The 21,242-nt window shown below is 42.1% G+C and overlaps 2 protein-coding genes across 13 annotated transcripts in view; one reads left to right on the top strand and one right to left on the bottom strand.

Annotated features, from left to right (window-relative positions):
- SPCS2 (signal peptidase complex subunit 2) overlaps nucleotides 1–12,371 on the bottom strand; it is a 28,273-nt gene extending 15,902 nt beyond the window's left edge. Inside the window, exon 1 of one of the 2 annotated variants that reach the window (XM_054523716.2) lies at nucleotides 12,118–12,371. In XM_054523716.2, coding sequence (XP_054379691.1) covers nucleotides 12,118–12,231 — 114 coding nt within the window. In that variant the 5' untranslated portion in view covers nucleotides 12,232–12,371. 2 annotated transcript variants of the gene reach the window in all.
- A 20-nt stretch (nucleotides 12,372–12,391) lies between these two features.
- XRRA1 (X-ray radiation resistance associated 1) overlaps nucleotides 12,392–21,242 on the top strand; it is a 103,272-nt gene continuing 94,421 nt past the window's right edge. For 4 of the 11 annotated variants that reach the window (XM_054524817.2, XM_054524816.2, XM_009246836.3 and 1 more), the window contains exons 1-3: nucleotides 12,392–12,585; nucleotides 16,279–16,346; nucleotides 20,633–20,730. In XM_054524817.2, coding sequence (XP_054380792.1) covers nucleotides 20,637–20,730 — 94 coding nt within the window. In that variant the 5' untranslated portion in view covers nucleotides 12,392–12,585; nucleotides 16,279–16,346; nucleotides 20,633–20,636. The remainder of the gene's footprint in view (nucleotides 12,586–16,278; nucleotides 16,347–20,632; nucleotides 20,731–21,242) is intronic. The other 7 variants (XM_054524819.2, XM_009246837.3, XM_054524821.2 and 4 more) reach the window with 4 other exon arrangements.

Raw genomic sequence — 21,242 nt, 5'->3', positions numbered from 1 at the left:
CTGACTGGATTTAGACTAAATACAAATGTATGTAGGCAAATGCTTTTTTTCCTTACCCAATAAGGTGAATCCTTATTATCCAAGGGAGAATGGAGTCAGGCTACTTTATTTTAATCCTCACTTTTCCACTTTATACTGGAAGGCACTGGGCAAATAATTTAACCTCTCTAAAGCCTTATTAGTTTGCTCAATTTTAAAATTAAGATGGTGAAAGTATCTATTTCACAGGTTGGTATGAGAAGTAAATAGTGTAATTATAAAACATAGCACAGTGCACAGTGCCTGGTAGCTAGCAAGTACTTAATAAAAATTAGCTATTGCTGTTGCTATTAATGATATAAAACTATATAATACACTGCATCATGGTTACCTGACTGTATGTATTGTCTCCCGCACTGGGTAACAGGGACTATACACTTTTGTATTCTCAGAGCCTGGAACACAATATACTCTCGATAGCTTTTTTTTTTTTTTTTTTTTTTTTTTAATGTCTAAATCCTTACAAAGAAAAAAAGGGAAGAAAAAGATCTCTAAAATGTTACTCTCCAGTTTAAATTTAGCAAATGTAAACATGGTCAAAATGATCTCACTTGGTTCTTATTCACAGAATTTCTTTAAGGGATGGAGGGCAGACAGAAGGTATAATCATAGCTACCATTTCCTGAATGCCTAACATGCTACAGATGTGCTAAGTATTTTATATACACTATCTCACTTAATTTCCACAATAACTCTACAAGGTAAGAACAGTTAAAATCCTCCTTTTACAGATAACACTAAGGGTTTAAAAAACTTGCCAAAGGTGAAAGGTAGAAAGTGTAAAGCCAGGACTCAAAACCCATGCTCTCATTATTCTGCTTTCCCATGAAGTGCAAGGAAAGGAATTATTAGCTATCAAAAACACAAAAGAACAGGAAACAAAGAGATCCCCGAAGTGACAGCTATACATTGTATCTTGATTCCTAACAAGCTCTAGTAATAACATTTTAAAAACCTAAAAAAAAAAAGATGTTAATCTTGAATAGGGCCACAAAACTCATAGGGTATCAAAAATGTTGAACCTCCCCCCCAATGTAAAACCAACTGCAATTTGGCTGAAAACAGAGCTCAAAAAGTACTATTTTAAAGAAATTACTCTCCTACACCACCCACCAAGAGATAAAGACAACTGTCTTTTTGAGACAGAGTCTTACTCTGTCGCCCAGGCTGAGTGCAGTGGCACGATCTCAGCTCACTGCAACCTCTGCCTCCTGGGTTCAAGCAATTCTCATGCCTCAGCCTCCCGAGTAGCTGGGATTACAGGCAAGTGTCATCACACCCGGCTAATTTTTGTATTTTTTAATAGAGATGGGGTTTCACCATGTTGGCCAGGCTAGTCTCAAACTCCTGGCCTCAAGTGATCCGCGTACCTCAGCCTCCCAAAGTGCCACCACACCCGGCCGAGATAAAGACAACTTTTATCAGACTAACATACCTGATGCCAGAGCTGGCTGGCTAACCAGTTCAAAGAAAACAGGCATTTGATAGCTTTAATAGAACACTATGAAGAATCTTTTCAGTTACGTTTCTCCACTGCACATTTGAATAATAAAAACTTCTACAAAGACACTTCACTGAAGGTATGGCATCAGGAACTCCATAAGTGCTTAGGAAGGATATTAAACACAACTCAGGTCTGAAGGATATGTAGTCAATGCAGGAAGGCATTTTCCAAATTAACTCATTTGAGGGAATACAGCCTTCTGTTCCCATGCGTCTCACCACACTTAAAGGGACAGGGTGGGATCAAAAAAAGAGACAAAATAAGCCAGGCACAGTGGCACACGTTTATAACTTCAGCACTTTGGGAGGCCAAGGTGGAAGGATCGCTTGAGTTCAGGAGTCTGAGATCAGCCTGGGCAACATAGCAAGACCCCATATCTACAAAAAAAATTAATTTAAAAAATTAGCCAGGCGTGGTAGTGCCCACCTATAGTCCCAGCTACTTGGGAGACGGAGGCAGGAGGAGAGCTTGAGCCCAGGAGGTGTAGGCTGCAGTGAGCCGTGATTGTGTCACTGCACTCCAGCCTGGACAATGGAGTGAGACTCCATCTCGAAAAACAAAAGGACAAAATCCTTGGTCATTAGGATATGTCCAGCAAAACAAAATTGTTTTGAGTATGACAACATGAACACCTTCAATTTTCTTATTCTAATAACAGTGAAAACAGAAGTTCTGCTGTGATATAAAAGACCTGAGTGGATTGCTTCATAAAGTTCCCTGGCTTGATAATAAGAATAAGACTCAAAGGATTCCTCAATTCACACTGGAGAGATGAAGAATTACCAGGGGTGAGAGTGGTGTCAATGGTGACCCTGTTCTGATTTAGACAGAACTGAGCATGGCTTTAAGAAAAATAAACTTTTTCTCTCCTTTATCCCAGTTTAGAAAGTAGACAGAAGCTGCAAAGGGGGAAAGTAGCGGAGATGAGGCATCTGAGAGAAACCATTTCCTAGTTATTAGGCTAAAGAACTTGAACTTTATTCTGAAGCAGGCAATGGAGAGTATTTTAAGCATGGGAATAACAATCAAATTTACGTTTTTGTTTTTTTTTAAAGTCATTTTAGTGGCAACCTGGCAGATGATCTGGAGGGGAGTAACACTGGACATAAGAGATGCAGATCGGGCCTGATGTAAGTGCAGAGCCTCAATGCTCAATAGAGCAGCAGTAGGCGGACTGAAAGGGAGTATTCTGAGGTAGAATTGGCAGGACTTAGTAACAGACTAGTTATAAGGAACATGAAAGAGAAGAGACAGAGATGACCACCTACTAGAATTAGGGCTTGGATGACTTGTTGGAGCCATCATGTCATTTTCCAAGAAGAAGAATACAGAAGGAAAAAGGATAAATACCCATTTGTATATGTGGAGTTCTAAACTAAAATAAGGAGATAATAAAAACTGATGGCAAACTCAGAAGCTGAGATTACAATTTCAGTTGGAAATATATAGTGCCCATATCCCCCCCACACACATATTTAGCAAGAAAGGAAAATGTTCAGTTTGGGGAGAAAATGATGTCTATCTTAAGAATGTGCACTGTCATCTAATTTAGATCTCAATTCAGCAAAAACACGGTATCTCAAAGAGATTATGCTCTTAGCAACACACTGAATCTTCAATTTCAATCTATTCTTTATAAAAATGGCCAAGATACACTGCAAAGAAAATTACTAGCTTAACAGTGCTTATTACTGACTGCATTCATCACTGGAGTTAGAAGTTAGGAAATTACCATGTGTTAATTAAATTATGAGCACGCACATTAGTGACAACCCCAGAGAAATTGATTCTTAGGTTTTACACTGCCTTCTCTACTCCACCACAAACTGCATTTAGCAGTGTCAGGGCTGCTTCTACATCAACCCAGCCCATGAATAGAGAAGCCTACATGACTGAAGCTCTTTGAGGGCCAGATCACTGGATCCATGACTTAAACATCCCACCACTGAACCCAGTAAGTGTGAGATCTAAGGCTGAAAAGAGCTTAAAGTTAAAACAACTTGATTCAGCATATTAATCAGTAATGCTCCAACAATGAAGTACTTTTTTCTACCAGCAAACTGAAATGTAGTCAACAATCCTTTCAATACTAGCAACTAACATCTTCTAAAGTCTGACTGAATTGTTGGCATAATCGTGCAGTATAAATTTCTTACCTTTGCAATGGGTAGACAAGAAATTAGATATACAAAAAAAATGGTCTTTACAATTTAGTTAAGGAAAATCCTATACTTACAATGAATTATAAACTATGCTAAGTGCTAAACGGTAAGAAGTAGACATAGAGGGGCAAGGGTACACTACAGGTTCAAGGATCTGCAAAAAAGGTTTTGGATAAAATGTTACCTATTACCTCAGGGATATCAATCTGCAGCAAAGCTGGGGAGGGTTGGGAGAGAGGGATGCTGCCAAGGAAGACCTGAATTAAGGCACGAAGACTGGCTAGGAATGTACTACATTGATACAGATGTGCGATGAGTCCTTATTCTAGAAAGGTGGCAGATCACGTGCTCTATTTAATAATTACATGCAATCAGTTCTGAAAAATGCAGCTGAGTGCAAATTCAGGGATAGGACCATACAGCCGTTTCATCTGAAATCCATCTCCTACTGCCTGGAAAAATATTAACTGTTACATGACTTTTCTGGGTTTATTTTTCTTTTTAAGGAAACTGCCAAGCCTCTCAATAGCAATTCATTCCAGTGTTGGACATTCTTTTAAAAGAAAAAAATAATATTTTTAAACATACCTTTTTGGCAATTACACTCTTTATTTTCTTTAAATTAATACTGAATGGCTGCTTGCTATGTGCCAAGCACTGTTCTAGCCACTAGGGATATAGTCATAAACAAGACAAATTCTGCACTCAAAGAGCTTCTTCTTGTATGGAAGATAAAGAGTAAATAAACAAATATGCATATTATTCCAGGCTGTAAAAAAGATTATACAGAAAAATGCAATAGAGTTTTTAAAAAGACTAAAAAATAGTGAAGGAAAATAGTTAACATCTGAGCAGAGTTGAATAAAGGAGTAACCCATGAGAAAATCTGGAGTGTCCCAGTGAAAACAGTACACCCAAATCCCCCAAGCTTAACGTGTTTGAGGAACAGCAGAAAAGCCACGGTTTCCAGAGTATAATGACTCAAGTAGAAACTGACAGATGAGTATGACTGAAACAGGCAGGATCAAGAACATGTAAGGGCTATAAAATAGGCCACAATTAGGGGTTTGGAGTTTAGCTAACTGAGATGGGAAGTTACTGGAGAGATTTCAGCAAGAGAGTGAGTGATCTGTTTTAAAACATCAGTCTGGCTGCTGTGTGGAGAACAAAATGTAACGGAGCCAAGCACAGAAGCTGGAAGACCAGTTGAAAGGGCTACTACAGCTGTCTAGGTAGGAGTGGTCAGATTCTGGATGTATAGCCAGGAAAATGCGACGATGAAATGGCTGTGGAGTACAAAGCAAAGAGAAGAATCAATGGTAACTCTCAGGTTTTTGTTTGAATAAATTAGACGAATGGAGGTGTCTACTTGAAATGAAGAAGACTGGGAGAGAAGCACTTTGAGGGGTAAGCGGAAATCAAGAGATTGGCTCTGGCTATTGATGCCTGATACACGTTTTAGACATTTAAGTGGAGACGACAAGTAGGCAGTTGAACAGAAAAGTCTGGGGCTTATAGGAAAGGTCCAGGTTGAGAATATAAATGTAGAAGTCAGCAACTTCTACATGTTATTTAAGCCATGACATTGGGTATCACCTTGGGATGAGGGTAGACAGAGGAGAGGGCCAGGGGTAATAAGCTCATAAGCTCAGGGACTGGCAATATTTACACAGGTCAGGAAGAAGACCAAAGAACAATGAAGACAACAGAGACTAGCTGACGGAGGAGGAAAATTGGGGGCAAGTGGTGTCCTAGAAGCCAAGTAAAGAAACTATTTCAAGAAAAAAGAAGTGATCAATAAGTCGAATGCTACTGAAAGGCTAAGTAATATAAAAAACTACTATTGAAATTTGATAAGATGGAGATCAGAGCAGAGAAATGGTGCTGGCAACAGCTGAAAAAGGTACCTGAGCAGGCAGATCTATCTATCTATCTATATATACATATATATATATATATAATGAGTCTTTTAATTAGTAATTAAAGTAATAGTATTAAAGTAATCAGTGTCTGTGATACCACTGTGTTACACGACATATAGTTTAAAAAAAAAATAATTTGAAAGTTTAAGGGTTACTCCATGAAAGACAAAAGTAAGTTTCTAAAATTGCGATACAGTTCACACACTATAAAATTCACTATTTAAAAATAATGCCAATTCAGTGGTTCTTAGTATACTCACAAGGTTATGCAACCATCACCACTATCTAATTTTAGAATATATGCATACCCTCAAAAAGAAACTCCATACCCATTAGCGGTCACATCTTATTCCTGTCCCCTATCCCCTGGCAGCCAACAATCTACTTTCTGTCTCTATGGATATACAAATGCAGTCATACTATATATGGCCTTTTGTGATTGGCTTCTTTCACTTAGCGCATTTTCAAGATTCATCCATATTGTAGTATGTATCAGTATTTTATTCTAACAGTCAAATTATATTCCATTGTATAGATATATCATATTGCATTTATCCATTCATCAGCTGACAGACTGTTTCTACCTTTAGGCCATTATGATAACTGTGTTATGAACATCTGTGTGCCAAGTTTTCCTGTGGACACACATTTTCAGTTCTCTTGGGTATACACCTAGGAGTGGAATTGCTGGGTCATATGGTTAACTTTACGTTGAATTTTCTGAGGAACTGTCAAACTGTTTCCAAGAGTGCCACCACATTTTACATCCCTGTTAGCGATATATGAAGATTCTGATTTCTCTGTATGCTCACCAAAACAGGTTATTTTCCTTTTTTTTCCCTTTATTATAGCAATCTTAGTGGACGTGAAGTGGTTTCTCATTGTGGTTTTACTTTGCATTTCTCTAACGACTGATGATGTTGCACATCTTTCCATGTGCTATGGGCCATTCATATGTATTCTATGGAGAAATGTCTATTTACATCTTTTGCCCTTTTAAAAACTAAGCTGCTGTCTTTTTATTACTGAGTTGTAAAATTCTTTATATAGTCTAGATGCTAGACCCTTATCAGATATATGATTTGAAAATGTTTTCTCTCATTCTGTAGATTGTCTTTTTTCACTTTCTTGATAGTGGCCTTTGACACACACATACTTTTTATTTTGAGGAAATAAAAAATAATGAGTTTTGAGACGCTAATAAAGATCAGTTTGCAAAACGGTATTAAAAGGCCAGCACCTTGTTTCATTAAACACACACACACAATTATAGTAATGTTATAAAACCGTTCATCTTCTTTGTCAGAGCTAGGTAACAGGGCACAAGCATATCACCTGGAAGTCTGACAAGCTAAGATATCTTCCAGTAGAGTAAAAGAGGAGATACCTAAGGACATATGGTTGGTAGGTGACAAAGCCAAGGCCACACCCTAGGTCTTCCACCCCACAACAGATGCTCATCCCACTACTACATTAGCTAGCACATTAGATAGCACAAGGCACACTCTGGTATGGGAAACAATGTGCTGAGTAAAGAGCACTGGATTAAGCACTGGGGGAGCCAGGTTCTGTAAGTGTTACTAATTCACTGTGTGGTCTTGGGCAAGTTGCTTTGCTTGTGTCCTTGTCTACAAAATGAGGCTGAAGTATCAGATGAGTTTCAGGATCTCTTCATTATAAACATTTTAAAGAAACCACTATTAAGCAGAATAGCTTTTAAAAACAAAACAAAAACCTTAAAATGTCAGAACCAGAAGAGACTTAAAAAAATCATTTAAGCCAGCAGTTCTCAACCTGGAGGTAACTGTTAAAATGCAGAGGTAATAGAGACATGTGAAGAAAAATGCAGATATTCAGGCCTAAGAAAAGGTCCAAAAATCTGTTAATTTTAACTAATTCTCAAAGGAGTCTGATGTAAACAGATTAAAACTGTGCTTTAAGATCAGGCTGACAGGCCAGCCAGGAGACAGAAATCCAGGTATAAGGCTAAAAGGGTCTAGATAACAGCTTCTGGAAAGCATGGTTTAACACCACATATCAACTTTAATAGCCAAAACAAATTAAGCAAGCAGCTTTTCTTTATAACTGCCAGGCAGAAGAAAATGCTTTGATGTATTTGGGGCAAAATAAAATACTGCAATGATCTAAGTCAAGTTATTCTGTGATGGAGGCGGAAATATTATATTTGCATACTTATTTTTAAGATCAGGAAACAAGAATTGCTGTGTTCTTAAAGTCAGTTTCATAAGAGTAGAAATTCACATCTGCTTAGGGAAAACTAGGAGCATATTTGCATCTCTTTATTACACTTCTTTATGGCAAGTGAAACTACAGCTGCAGAAATAAAATAAAAACCCTCCCCGCCCAAATCAAGACACATCAAATTAAATAAATTATATTAGGTTGGGTGCGGTGGCGCACGCTTGTAAACCCCGCACTTTGGGAGGCTGAGGCCGTTGGATCACCTCAGGTCAGGAGTTTGAGACCAGCCTGGCCAACATGGCGAAACCCTGTCTCTACTAAATATACAAAAATTAGCCGGGTATGGAGGCGCATGCCTGTAATCCCAGCTACTTGGGAGACTGAGGCAGGAGAATTGTTTGAACCTGGGAGGCGGGGGTTGCAGTGAGTGGAGATTGCGACAAATCGAGACTCTGTCTCAAAAAAAAAAAAAAGAAATTATATTAAAGGTAATAGCTTCTCATTCCCACACAGCAAAAGCCTCTCTATTCATTCAGATCCTGCTCCACTGAGAATAACATTTTTTTCCCCAAGTTCTCTCCCACAGTATCCTCAGTCTTCAAACAATTAGAGGCTCCATCCTCTAAAGCTGTTTCTGAAGACTGAGGTGGCAGATCTCAAGTTTTTTCTCTGTGAAATTCAGTGCTAAAAGTACTTTTCTTGTGTTGATCACTATAGAGAAGCACTCACAGGAAAATGGGCAAATACAAATTGGTGAAATAATACAAGATAGTATGTCATATTAAGTGACAGCTTAATTCCCATGTGCAGTGTAAGTGCTAGAGGAATTCAGAGAGGGAACAGTTCAATGTAAGGCTGAAACCAAGTTTTCCAAGAAAAGGCACTCAGGCAGCTCTTGACTATTCTCTTCTGTCCCTCACTTATTGGTTAAATCTTCCAAGCACTCTTTTGTGAGACCTTTTATCTATTTCTGCTACTCATGTTGGGGTTCTCATCACCTTGTCATTCTATTTTTACCACAGACAGCCCTTTACAAAGAACATTTACTTCTAGTAGATTCCAAAGGACAGGGCACAGAGCTGGGTGCAGTGGCTCATGCCTGTAATTCCAGTACTTTGGGAGGCTGAGGTGGGCAGATCACTTGAGGCCAGGAGTTCCAGATTAGTCCGGGCAACACAGTGAGACCTTGTCTCTACCAAAAAAAAAAATAATAAAAATAAAAAGGGCAGAGGAAACCAAACAAAAAAACCCAAAGAACATTTACCAGCACTATACAATTTGATCCTTACAACAAGCCTATAATATGTATGAATGTCCACAACATTTACATAAGGAAATTTAAAGTCAGTAATATCACACAACTTATCCAAGGTCATGTGGCTTTTATTAGGTAGGTGCAAAAGTTATCGTGGTTTTTGCCATTACTTTCAATGGCAAAAACAGCAATTACTTTTGCACCAACCTAATAACATGCTGCACTAGAACTCAAATTTGTCTCTTTTTATTATATATTATACACTACTGTGTATATGGCCTTATTAATAAGTCTTCTAATTTCTGTCTCTCCAAACCATCTGAATAGTTTTCCTAAAAACCACTTTACACAGTCTGAAAACCCTTCAACAGCTTTCTTCTCCTACTTCAAGCAATCCATGGCCTCCCTAATCAGATGCTATCTACTTGTCACTACAGTTCCTTTAGAGAGCCTTCTAGTCAACTCAATACCTGAGAAACATAAAACACCATCACATCTGTGTAACTTTACTCAAGGAGACTTTTTTACCTGGCATGTCTTTCGTTTCTCCCCCCAGATAAGGTGCCAGTTCCACTCTCAGGAATGAGGCCTTTCCTTGAGGCTCTTACTCTTTTTTTTTTTTTTTTTTTTTTTTTTGTGACAGAGTCTCCCTCTTGTTGCCCAGGCTGGAGTGCAATGGTGTGATCTCGGCTCACTGCAACCTCCACCTCCCGGGTTCAAGCGATTCTCCTGCCTCAGCCTCCCAAGTAGGTGGGTTACAGGCATGCGCCACCACGCTTTGCCAATTTTGTATTTTTAGTAGAGATGGGGTTTCTCCATGTTGGTCTGGCTGGTCTTGAACTTCCGACCTCAGGTGATCCGCCTGCCTTGGCCTCCCAAAGTGCTGGGATTACAGGTGTGAGCCACCGTGCCCGGCCAAGGCTCTTACTCTTATCAATAAGCTCACAGGGTTCACTCTGTCTCTCTAATTTGAACTTCTGTAACAAGTACACACTTGAGTGAATATACCATATACTTCCTTAAATAGATTCAATTACCCCATCTCCTATATTTGGCTATTCTGAGTGTTCTCTGACAGCAGGATTCTTGATTTACTCCTCCACCATCACACATCTGTACTGGACACTACAGGTAATGGAGATCATTAATGTGTACTGTCTTACTTGATTCTTCCCAAAACCCTGTGATACAGGTGCCAGAGATTCCAAAATTCCAAATGAAGAAAGGTTAATTGACTTGCCAGTCTTCATACTGTTAGCAAGTAGCAGAAATACTTCAAAGCTGAAGTCTTATGATCCCCACATCCGGGTTCTTTCAATAACACAATGGTGCCATATACATTATTCCATAATAATAGTATTCCATACTGCCTTGGCAGAATGCCCATACTAAATGTTTGCTGATGATAATCCAAGTGCAAGGAAGAGCAAGAGCAGTTAGTGGGGCAGGTAAGCACAGGCTATGAGGTGCTTACCTAGCAAGAGGGAAGGATTTGTGTACATAAATGACCATCAATTCCTCATACTCTCACATGTCTTGAAGCAATTTACCATCCCAACCTCCAGAATATGTTTCTGTATCTTAAGGGATGAGTGTGAGGCCAGGTGCATGGTGACTCATGCCTGTAATCCCAGCACTTTGGGTAGCCAAGGTGGGAGGATCACTTGAGGCCCAGGAATTTGAGACCAGCCAGGGCAACACAGTAAGACCCTGACTCTACAGAAAAGTTAAAAGCAAAAAAATTAGCCAGGCGTGGTGGTGCACATTTGCAGTCCCAGCTACTCAGGAGGCTGGGGTGGGAAGATCACCTGAGCTTCAGAGTTCAAGGCTGCAGTGAGCTAAGATCCATTCTGGGCAATGGAGTGTGACCCCTCTCACAAGAGAAGAGTGTGAAAACCACCAATGACACTCAAAAAGACAAGTAAAAAGACCTGGATCTTAACCCCTCAACACAATCATGTTTTCATTTCTTAAGCACCTACCATGTGTTATGCACAGGGAAGTCTGAAAACTGTTTTCAATTAAATTCAAAAATTCTGCTTACTATATTAAAGACACCATGCCTAACAATTCTCATCAAACCAGCCCAGGGCCCTACAATGAGAGAACTGGAAGGGAATTTAGAGTTAAGTCCCTCATTTTAAGGCTAAACCTCTCACTTTGCAGATGAGAAAACAGATATAGAGAGAGCAAGCATATTTCAAGGTCACAAAGCTAATTAGAGGCAAAATCAACACTAGGACGATGTTCTCCATGCAACTATTTCTTCCAAGATGCTGGGCAAAGAGCAAGAAAGGCCAACCCAGGGATAGTTTTCCTTTTTTTCTTTTCTTTTAAGTCCTTGTTGCTAGGACTGCAGTTAAAAAAATTTTTTTTGGATGCGCAGAGGGAGGAAAGGGGCAAGCGTGAGCGGGCAGCAGTGCACTTGGTAGCAAACAGGGAGGTGGAGGGAAGAGAGGAGAGGGCGGGGAAAAACAACAGGAAAGAAGAAAAATCTTAAAGGCTTCTTGTCAGCTCAGTAGAATAGTCAATACTCAAATATTTTCAGTATTCGCCTATCATGATAAAACGCCTAAAAACTTCAGTAAGCAAAAGGACAAGAAGCACTTTGGAATCTGTAGCAGCACGCAAGGGTGATGGTGGTAGGGAGTTTGGGGGATACTGATTCTTTAATCTTTGGGCTTCGGTTTTCCGTGTCTGTGAAATGGGCACTGGCAACAGTGCACCCAGCACCCCAGGGGAAAAGCGATGGACACAATTAAGTATAGGAATAATCAAATTACCGAAAAAGCTGTGGCGGCCAGGACCAGAACGCTTGCGAGAAGGGAAGAAGTCCTAAAGAGGACAGGATCCAGGTTTGAAGTGTGATGAGGGAAAAGGCAGGCTACAAGGGTGCGTAGGGTTGTAATAGCGGTCACACAAGGGCTCCCCTCAAAAGGCCGTAGAAAATAAGGGAGACGGGGATGGGAAGGTGGGCTCGCCGCCTCCCAGGCCTCCCCAGGATTCAACTGTTCCCAAGAACCGGCTCCTCACCTTATCCAACAAGCCGCTACGGCCACTGCCTGTCCCACAGTTGGAAGCACCGCCAGCCCCAATACAGCCTCCGATACCACCGCTTCTCCCGCCCTGTGCAGCTGCCGCCGCCATCTTCTCCGCCTCTGCGTCTCCCTCCCCTCCGACTTGTCTGAAGCCGATTGGCTGGAGGTGACAGCGTGACGCTCCGCGCGGAGTCAATCGGGATCCGTAGTTTGGGGCTTGCTGGCGCGAGGTAGTCAGAGGACGTGGCCGCGGGGCTTGCTGGGACTTGAGGTTAGACGTCCCGGCCGTAGGTTGCCGCCTACACTGCCGTCGCGTCGCAGTTACTAAGGCGTGGGGAAGATAGCGGCAGGCACCACAGTGGAGCGGCTCCGAGATCCCCGGGAGGCTCGCAGGCGCGCATCCCTCCTGACTGGGACGTCGCCTCCGCAGACCCCTCGGAGGCTGAAGCGACGCCGGAGGCAGGTGCGACTGAAAACTTAGTTTTCCAGTTCGAGTTTTTCTCCGGCCCACGTGTGGAGTTTCCAAAGGAGTGGGCAGGAGCTTGTCCTTCATCCTTTTCTAGCCCGGTTGTGGCACTTACTGATTATTCTCTCAAGCAGCTGTCATTTTAGCTGTTAATAATGTTTTCGTGTTACGGAGAACTCACATTATCTGAGTGCCTACAGTCTGCCAGGCAGTATCCTGTGTGCACTTCCAGCCATCCTCTCTCTCACTGAGTCCCACAACAGCCCTGTTAGATGAGGAGGAAACTAAAGAACCTACCCAAAGCCAGATAGCATGTATCTGAACTCGGTTTTCAAGCCGGCATTAAAAAAAAATCAAAACCAATATATATCCCTTCTGACACTCTGCTTTTACGGTTTTAGGATGTAATAGTATTCTAGATTTTAATTAATTTTTTTCACAAATATATATTGAGCACCAATATTGTACTAACGGATACAGGGGATCAAGATAGACCTGGTCGCTACTCTGGTGGAACTACTACTCCATGACAGTTATCAAATAGCAGTATTGTATTATACTATGCTCTATTACATTGTATTGTTTTTTAATTCCTATATATCACCCATAAGCGTCTAAATAATTAAACAAATATTATTGAGTTTCTTACTATGTAACAGGCCCTATTCTAGTCACCAGGGATATATCCCTGAATAAAACAGACAAAAACTTGTCTTGGGTAAGCCAAAATTCATGTGAAAATAATTATCTCGGCCGGGCGTGGGGGCTCATGCTTCTAATCCCCGCCGAGGCGGGCGGATCACCTGAGGTCAGGAGTTAAAGACCAGCCTGGCCAACATGGTGAAACCCCGTCTCTACTAAAAATGCAAAAATTAGCCGGGCGTGGTAGCGGGCGCCTGTAATCCCAGCTACTTGGGAGGCTGAGGCAGGAGAATTGCTTGAACCCGGGAGGCGGAGGTTGCAGTGAGCCGAGATCAGAAAGAAAAGAAAATAATGATCACTAAATAACTAAATTATTACTAAAAAGAAAATAATTGTCACTAAATAACAATAACATCAGATGATATTTCATTACCTCTGTGAAGCAATCCGTGGACACTGTAATCAGATGCCCCTGTAGCTTGTTGTTGCAGTTTATCTTTTACAACTTCTCATTTTTCTTTTATTTAAAAGAAAGTGAGATGATACAACATTGCCCTAGTCACTTTTTATTTTATTTTATTTTTTATTTTTTGAGACAGAGTCTCACTCTGTCACCCAGGCTGGAGTGCAGTGGTGGGATCTTGGCTCACTGTAACCTCCGCCTCCTGGGTTCAAGCAGTTCTTGTGCCTCAGCCTCCCAAGCTGTAGTCTTTGTAGCTGGGACTACAGGCACATGCCACCACGCCTGGCTAATTTTTATATTTTTAATAGAGACAGGATTTCGCCATGTTGGACAGCCTAGTCTTGAACTCATGACCTCAAGTGATCCATCTGCTTCCGCCTCCCAAAGTCCTGGGATTACAGGCATGAACCACCACACCGGGCCAACTTCTCATCTTTCAAGATCCAGCTCTAATGTCACCTACCCTGTGAAACTATCTCTGATACTTGCTTCTTCTTTCTTCACCCACTGCATGAAGTGCTCCTGTGGCATTTTGTTCATGGGTTGGGTTAGTTCAGTTAACAATCCTTGAGACTCTTCCTTCAGTAGGCCAGGTCCTGTGTGAGATGCAGGATAAAGAGATAAGTAGGGGCCGGGCACGGTGGTTCACGCCTGTAATCCCAGCACTTGGGGAGGCCGAGGCGGGCGGATCACGAGGTCAGGAGATCAAGACCATCCTGGCTAATATGGTGAAACCCTGTCTCTACTAAAAATACAAAAAATTAGCCGGGGGTGGTGGCGGGCGCCTGTAGTCCCAGCTACTCGGGAGGCTGAGGCAGGAGAATGGCGTGAACCCGGGAGGCGGAGCTTGCAGTGAGCTGAGATGGCGACACTGCACTCCAGCCTGGGTGACAGAGCGAGACTCCATCTCAAAAAAAAAAAAAAAAGTAGGACCCAGGCCTGACCTGACCTTGGAGATACTCACAGCCTGTAGTGAAGTGGGGAACAAACAAGGAAGCAGGCATTATAATACAGTGTGGTATAGTGCCTGTATTAGTCCGTTTTCACACTGCTATAAAGAACTGCTCAAGACTGGGTAATTTATAAAGGAAAGAGGTTTAATTGACTCACAGTTCTGCATGGCTGGGGAGGCCTCAGGAAATTTACAATCATGGCGGAAAGGGAAGAGGCAAGTCTTACATGGCAGCAGGCAAGAGAGGGCAAGAGTGTGAAGGAGGAACTGTCAGACAGTTATAAAACCATCAGATCTTGTGAGAGCTCACTCACTATCATGAGGACAGCATGGGGGACCACCTCCTTGATCCAATCACTTCCTACCAGGTCTCTCCTTCAACACATGGGGATTATGGGGATTACAATTCAAGATGAGATTTGGGTGGGGACACAAAGCCTAACCATGTTAGTGCCTCCATTAAGAAGTGGGCTTGATGGCTGGGCAAGGGGGTTCATGCCTGTAATCCCAACACTTTGAGAGGCTGAGTTGGGAGTTTGAGGCAGCCTGGGCAACATGGTGAAAACCCATCTCTATCAAAAATATAGAAATTTAGCTGGGCATGGTAGCACACGTCTGTGGTCCAGCTACTTGGGAGGCTAAGGTGGGAGGATTGCTTGAGTCTGGGAGGTGGAGGTTGCAGTGAGCTGAGATCATGCCACTGCACTCCAGCCTGGGTAACAGAGTGAGACCTTGTCTCAAGAAAAAAAGAAAAATTAAATAAAAAAAGAAGTGGGCTTGAGGAGGCTCAACCTAAGGAGAGGGAGATACAGGAAAGCTAATCTGTATGTAGCCGGGCAAGGAAGAGGGGCAGAAAGGTGATAGGCCAAAGGAATGGAACAAGCAAAAATATGCGTTACTCTGTGAGAGAGAGAGAGAGAGAGAAAGAGAGAATGTTTGTTTTGGAGGAAGCACTACAGTCAGATTGGCATTAGCTGCATCAAGTTTGAGATAGAGACCATAGGTAGCTAAAGCTAACCAGGAAGTCAGCCTCCAAGTCTGGAACTTTGACTTTTTTTTTCTACCATATAAAGTTCTTACTTGTCTTAGATAATGTAACCTAGGGGTTATGTGCCCTTCTTGACCCATTAGTTGTAGATCCACACCTTCTCACCTAATATTCCTAATAGGGAACTGGAATTTCTGCGATAGCATCCAGGTCTGCATGCCTCCTACAGGCTTCAGTGTGAGTCATCTTTTGTTTTATATGCATGGCAAATATCTTTTCCCAGACTGTGTCTTATGTTTCAACTTTGACTTTCCTATTTTTATCTGGCACAAATTTATTTTGTGTAAATAATCATGTAAACGATCCCTTCCTTTCAGGTTTGTGCTTTGTGTGTCTGATTTAAGCACTCCAGCCATACCCCACTATCATAATTATATTCTCCTATACCACCTTCCCATCTATGTCTTGTCTTTGTCTCCATCTCTGTATCAGTATCTATCTGTTTCTTGGATCTTTAGTCCTACGGGCAAGGACTAAAGGCAAGACAAATTTTGGAGTGGAAGGCTCACAGTAGAATATAATTAATGAGAAAGTTCAAGAGCTCTGAATAGCAGGCTAAGAAGGAATATAATATTTATCTTACAGGCAAAGAAACAAGTGAAGAAACAAAAAAAAAAGGAAGTTAAGGGGCCATTCCCAAAGTCAAAGATCAAGTAAGTACTCTGGAGACCTGAAGCCAGGTCACCATATTCTGTAAGTTACTGAAGGCTTCTCCAACAGCCATCATATTTAACATTTTCCAGCCAGCAAATTACATCACATCTAACATTTTCCAACCAGCAATTTACTCATTCATTCTTTCATTTACCTCTAGCAGATGTGTGTGATTGGTCATGAGAGAGAGTTCCTGAAAGACGTATTGACTGAATATAAATTTGTCCCCATTCATCCATCTATCCATTAATCTTACCAACATATTTTTAGTGAGTTGTTGGCTCTATGCTACATGCTGGGATTACACAGGTGAATAAGGTAATTATAGGCCCCACAACAGGTGAGAAGTTGATGAGGGGAGCAAACAATTATAATAAAGTCATAAGTACTATACTAGGCGAAGTATGGAGTGTTGTAGAAATACATAAGAAGAGCCTCCATCCCTTTGCAGGGAAGATCAGGGATCAGGAAACTCATAGTGCCCTGTGTTGGACCAAAGGAGGTACCAACATTCATTCATTCATTTATTCCACAAATATTTATGGAATCTATTATGTCATAACATCTGTTATGTTAGGTGCTTTGTTAGAAATAAATTGATGACTACCATTGATATTGCCCTTTCTTAGGAAGGTTTTAGAGTCTAATTGAGGATATGTGTGTGTGTGTGTGTGTGTGTGTGCCTGTGTAGCAGATAGATATATATCTTGGTCCTAGGAGTGCCATCATATCCTTCACTTGGCTAACACGTCTATTGCATGCTTCCTATGAGCTAAGTCCCAACGGTGGAAGAGAGACAGTGAATTAGATGTGTTTCCAGACTTGGAAATTCGTAGTCCATTGAAGGTACCCCTTCATGATCGTTAGTAATCTTATGAGGTCGGGCCATGAAAGAAATACTGATGAAAGACTTCACAGCTTAGCAAAAGCAGCAGTTATTTCCACTGGCCTTCCAGTGAGAGGCCAAGGTGGGTGGATGGCTTGAGCCCAGGAGTTTGAGACCAGTCTGGGCAATATGGCAAAACCCTGTCTCTACAAAAAATACGAAAATTAGCCAGGCATGGTGGCATGTGCCTATAGTCCCAGCTACTCAGGAGGCTGAGGTAGGAGGATTGTTTGAGCCCAGGAGGTTGAGGCTACAATGAGCCGTGATTGTGCCACTGTACTATAGCCTACGTGACAAAGTAAGACGCTGTCTCAAAAGAAAAAAAAAAAAGATGAATCAGAAAAAACAAATGTAGCCTGGAATTGAATCTGGTTCTCAGGTGTTTGGTTTGGCCTGCACATTGTTCTAAAATGGCAAATTAGTTGCCGACCCTCAAATAGGAGATTTCATGTATAAGGCAGACTTTCCTTGAAAATAAAGTGAAGATCTGGCAACAGTGACGTAGGTTTCTGTATGACAGCAATTGGTAAGAGCTGACTAGTTGCTGCCTCTGTGAGCATGTGCAGTCTCACACACACACACACACACACACACACACACACACACACACACACACACACACACACACACACACACACACACACACACACACACACACACACACACACACACACACACACACACACACACACACACACACACACACACCCTCCTACTCTCTTCCCCTCGCCTCCAGCTTTCTTCACTCACTCACATAGCCTGCCCAACTTCTGTAACCATTTGTGTTTGCAAGTCCTTGGTAAAATGTAGGTTTTTCCAAGGTTTCACATCAGACTGTGGTGAACAATCTGATAAGTGCAGTTGTGACAGTGACAAATGATAAGTGCAGTTGTGATTAGGGCTATCCATTCCTTTGAGGAATCGTTTTTATGCCTGTCTCTCTGAAGAGAATAATACTTTGGTGAAGAAAAGACTGAGTTATACCCTAGAGTCAGAACTATATTCTTTTTCCAACTTTTTTGCATGTGTGTGCATGCACGGGCACACACACACAAACACACACACACACACCCCCCTAAAGAATTTCTGACTCACTGTAAATTGGTATTGAAGAGTCTCAGAGCCACCCCATAGCAGATAGAGGATGGAAGGTTATTTCTTTTGTGCTCTTTTTATTCTCTAGGTGTTAGGGAAATGGAACACTCGGGATATTTGAAGTCTCTCTCCCATCACAACTGTCCCTGAGGGAGCCTGCCCTCCCTCATCCTCAGTGAGGGAACCCCTCCCCTGGATGCTGGGTGCCCTTCTTCCTGCCTTCTCAGGGATGGCTCTGCGGGTCTGCCCATCTCTCTCCTGCATTGTCAGCTTTTCCTCCCTTACTGCCTCCTTCCTCTCAGTCTATAAATGTAGTGAAGCTTTTCTCATCCTGTTAATAGCATAGTAATGGAAAATGAGCAGCATGAGTTAGCTATGTGGCAGATACTAAGGCATTTTCTCCTGTAATCATCAAAACAGCTCTATGAAGTAGGTGCACTTACTGTCTACATTTCACAGAGGAAAAAGCCAAGGCATAGACAAGTAGTTTGTTCAAGGCCACACAGCTAGTAAATGGCATAGGTAGGATCTGAACCCATGCAGTGAGCTTCCAGAATTTATTCTTGGTAGTGACTCTGTCTGCCAGGGCTGGGACTAGGGTGGAGGCCAAGTGCTAACACTGCATTTGCACAACTCTGAGAGAGAGCACATGTCCCCCTATGTGTTCCTCAGGCACCTTGCTCACCTTCCCCCAGTGCTGGCCCTGATATTCACCCATCTCCCAATTTTACCTTCCATCTCACTGCTGTCTTGCTTTTCTCCCTTTCACAATCAAGCTTCTTGAAAAACTTGCTTATATTCACTTTTTGTATTCCCTCGCCTTCCATTCACTCTTTCATTCATAAAGTCTGACTTTAACTCCACCCTTCTTTTGAAACTGACCTCCTACTTGCTCATGGCCTATTTTCGGTCCCCACCTTGCCTGACTTCCCTGCATCTTTCATAGAGTTTTCTCTTCCCTTGGCTTACCTGGCAGCTCCCACTCTCCACCCCCCGGTTCTCCTACTTCTCTAAAATTATTTTCTTTTCTGAATCCTCCAGGGGCTTCTCCTCCTTTGTCCACACATTTTTTTTTTTTAAATATGGGGTCTCACTGTCACCCAGGCATGATCACGGCTCACTGCAGCCTGGACATCCTGGGCTTAAGCGATCCTCCCACTTCAGCCTCCCGAGTAGCTAGGACCACAGGCATGTACCACCATGCTGGCTAATTTTTTAAATTTTTTGTAGAGACAGGGTCTCACTGTGTTGCCTAGGCTGTGTCCACACATGAAATGCTCATACTTCTAACTGGTCTTGCTCCTCTTTTTCTCTTCTGTCCCTCCCTTTCTCATTCCTTTTTTCTGTCCGTCCTTCTTTTTTTAATTCTTTAGTTTATTAACATGAACTCTCATCAGCTATCCCTGGGTTGCTGCAATACTCCCCTAACTGCAGTCCCAGTTGCCAGTGGGTGCCACTTTCACCTACTGCTATTTTTGTCAGATCTCTCTTTGTAAAGTACAGCTTGGATTATGGCTTTTTCCAGCCCAGAAATTATCCATGGCTCTCAGTCACCTACAAAATGAAGCCTGAGCTCCTAGCCTGGTACCTCAAGCCCTTCAGAAGCAGGCACCATCCTTCCTGTCCAGCTTTATTGTTCAAGACTACCAAACATACTTCCCTCTCCTTCTTGCACATTGTTTCTTTACTGTGCACAACTGCCCTCTTGTGGCCCTTGCTGTTTGGAATGTTTATCCTTCTCTCTGTTGGAAAACTCAATTAATCCCTCAAATACTATTTATCCAGTTCAAGTCTCATTATTTGTACACTATTTTCTCTAAAATGTGAGCCTCTTCTTCTCTGAACTCTGTTAAAACAAAGAAAACATCTAGCACAGACTTAATATGTATTAGGCACTGTCTTTCTCACTTTATCCTCTTATTTGTCTTTTAAGGTAGGTATTATAACCCCCATTTTGCAGGTGAGGAAACTGAAGTTCAGAGGAATAGAGTAACTTGCTTAGTCACAGAGCAAGGAAAGACAGAGCCAGGATTCAAACCAAGTCTGAGCTGGAGGATCATGTTCTTTCTAGGGTTCCATTGGATTAGGATTGATTTGAACTGAAAAACTCAGGGTCTTGTTTCCCTCTTCATGTAAACAGCCAGCCCATTTCTGAAGCAAGGGCAGTGGGGCCTCCAGGGCGTCAGAGACAGGGTGTGTGCGGGTGTGGTGGTCCTGGTGGGCTCATGAGCTGCACTGGAGTAAGAGTGCTCTGCTGTGCCTTTTCACTCTTCTGCTTCCTTGCTTTCCTTGTCTGGCTCTCAGGGAGATGGCCTTCTCAGGAATCTACAAGCTGGATGATGGGAAGCCTTACCTGAACAACTGCTTTCCAGCCAGAAATCTGCTTCGCATGCCGGAGGAAGGTCAGGTGACTTCTCAAATTGATACCTTTTCCTCATACCTAGCTCCTGCTTTAGACCATCTCACATCTACTTGTTCTTCTCCAACCCCTTCACTACTGTTCCCTGCTCTACCCAATCCTTCCCCCTCCAGTCCTAGTAGCCTCCGTGGGACTTCTAAAGTGCACATTTAACCACAGTGCCCTTTCTGTTCAGTGACTTCTCATTGCTAACTCCTTTAACTGGCATTGTGTGTCATTCTGAATTTAACCTGCTCTTATCCTCTGTGATAACCCATTTCTTTCTTTATGCTCTATTCCACGGTGCTCGCTTTTCACATAGCTTTTTTATTTGCCCTGAATGTTCCAGCCCTCATTCTTGTTAGCCAAACTCTTCCCATTCCACAAATCCCAGCTCTTCTTCTACTTCTTCCAATAAAGCATGTCTGACTACCCTAGTCCTCAGGGCCCATCCTCTCGTGAGCTGTCTTCCTGTCTGTATTTCTTATTTGATGAGTGATCATGGTCTGCCAAACT

The sequence above is a fragment of the Pongo abelii genome, chromosome 9 (genome assembly GCF_028885655.2).
Source record: "Pongo abelii isolate AG06213 chromosome 9, NHGRI_mPonAbe1-v2.0_pri, whole genome shotgun sequence".
Classification (NCBI taxonomy): Eukaryota; Metazoa; Chordata; class Mammalia; order Primates; family Hominidae; genus Pongo; species Pongo abelii.
Note: the sequence above shows the minus strand (reverse complement) of the source record. Positions and strands in the feature narration are given on the sequence as shown.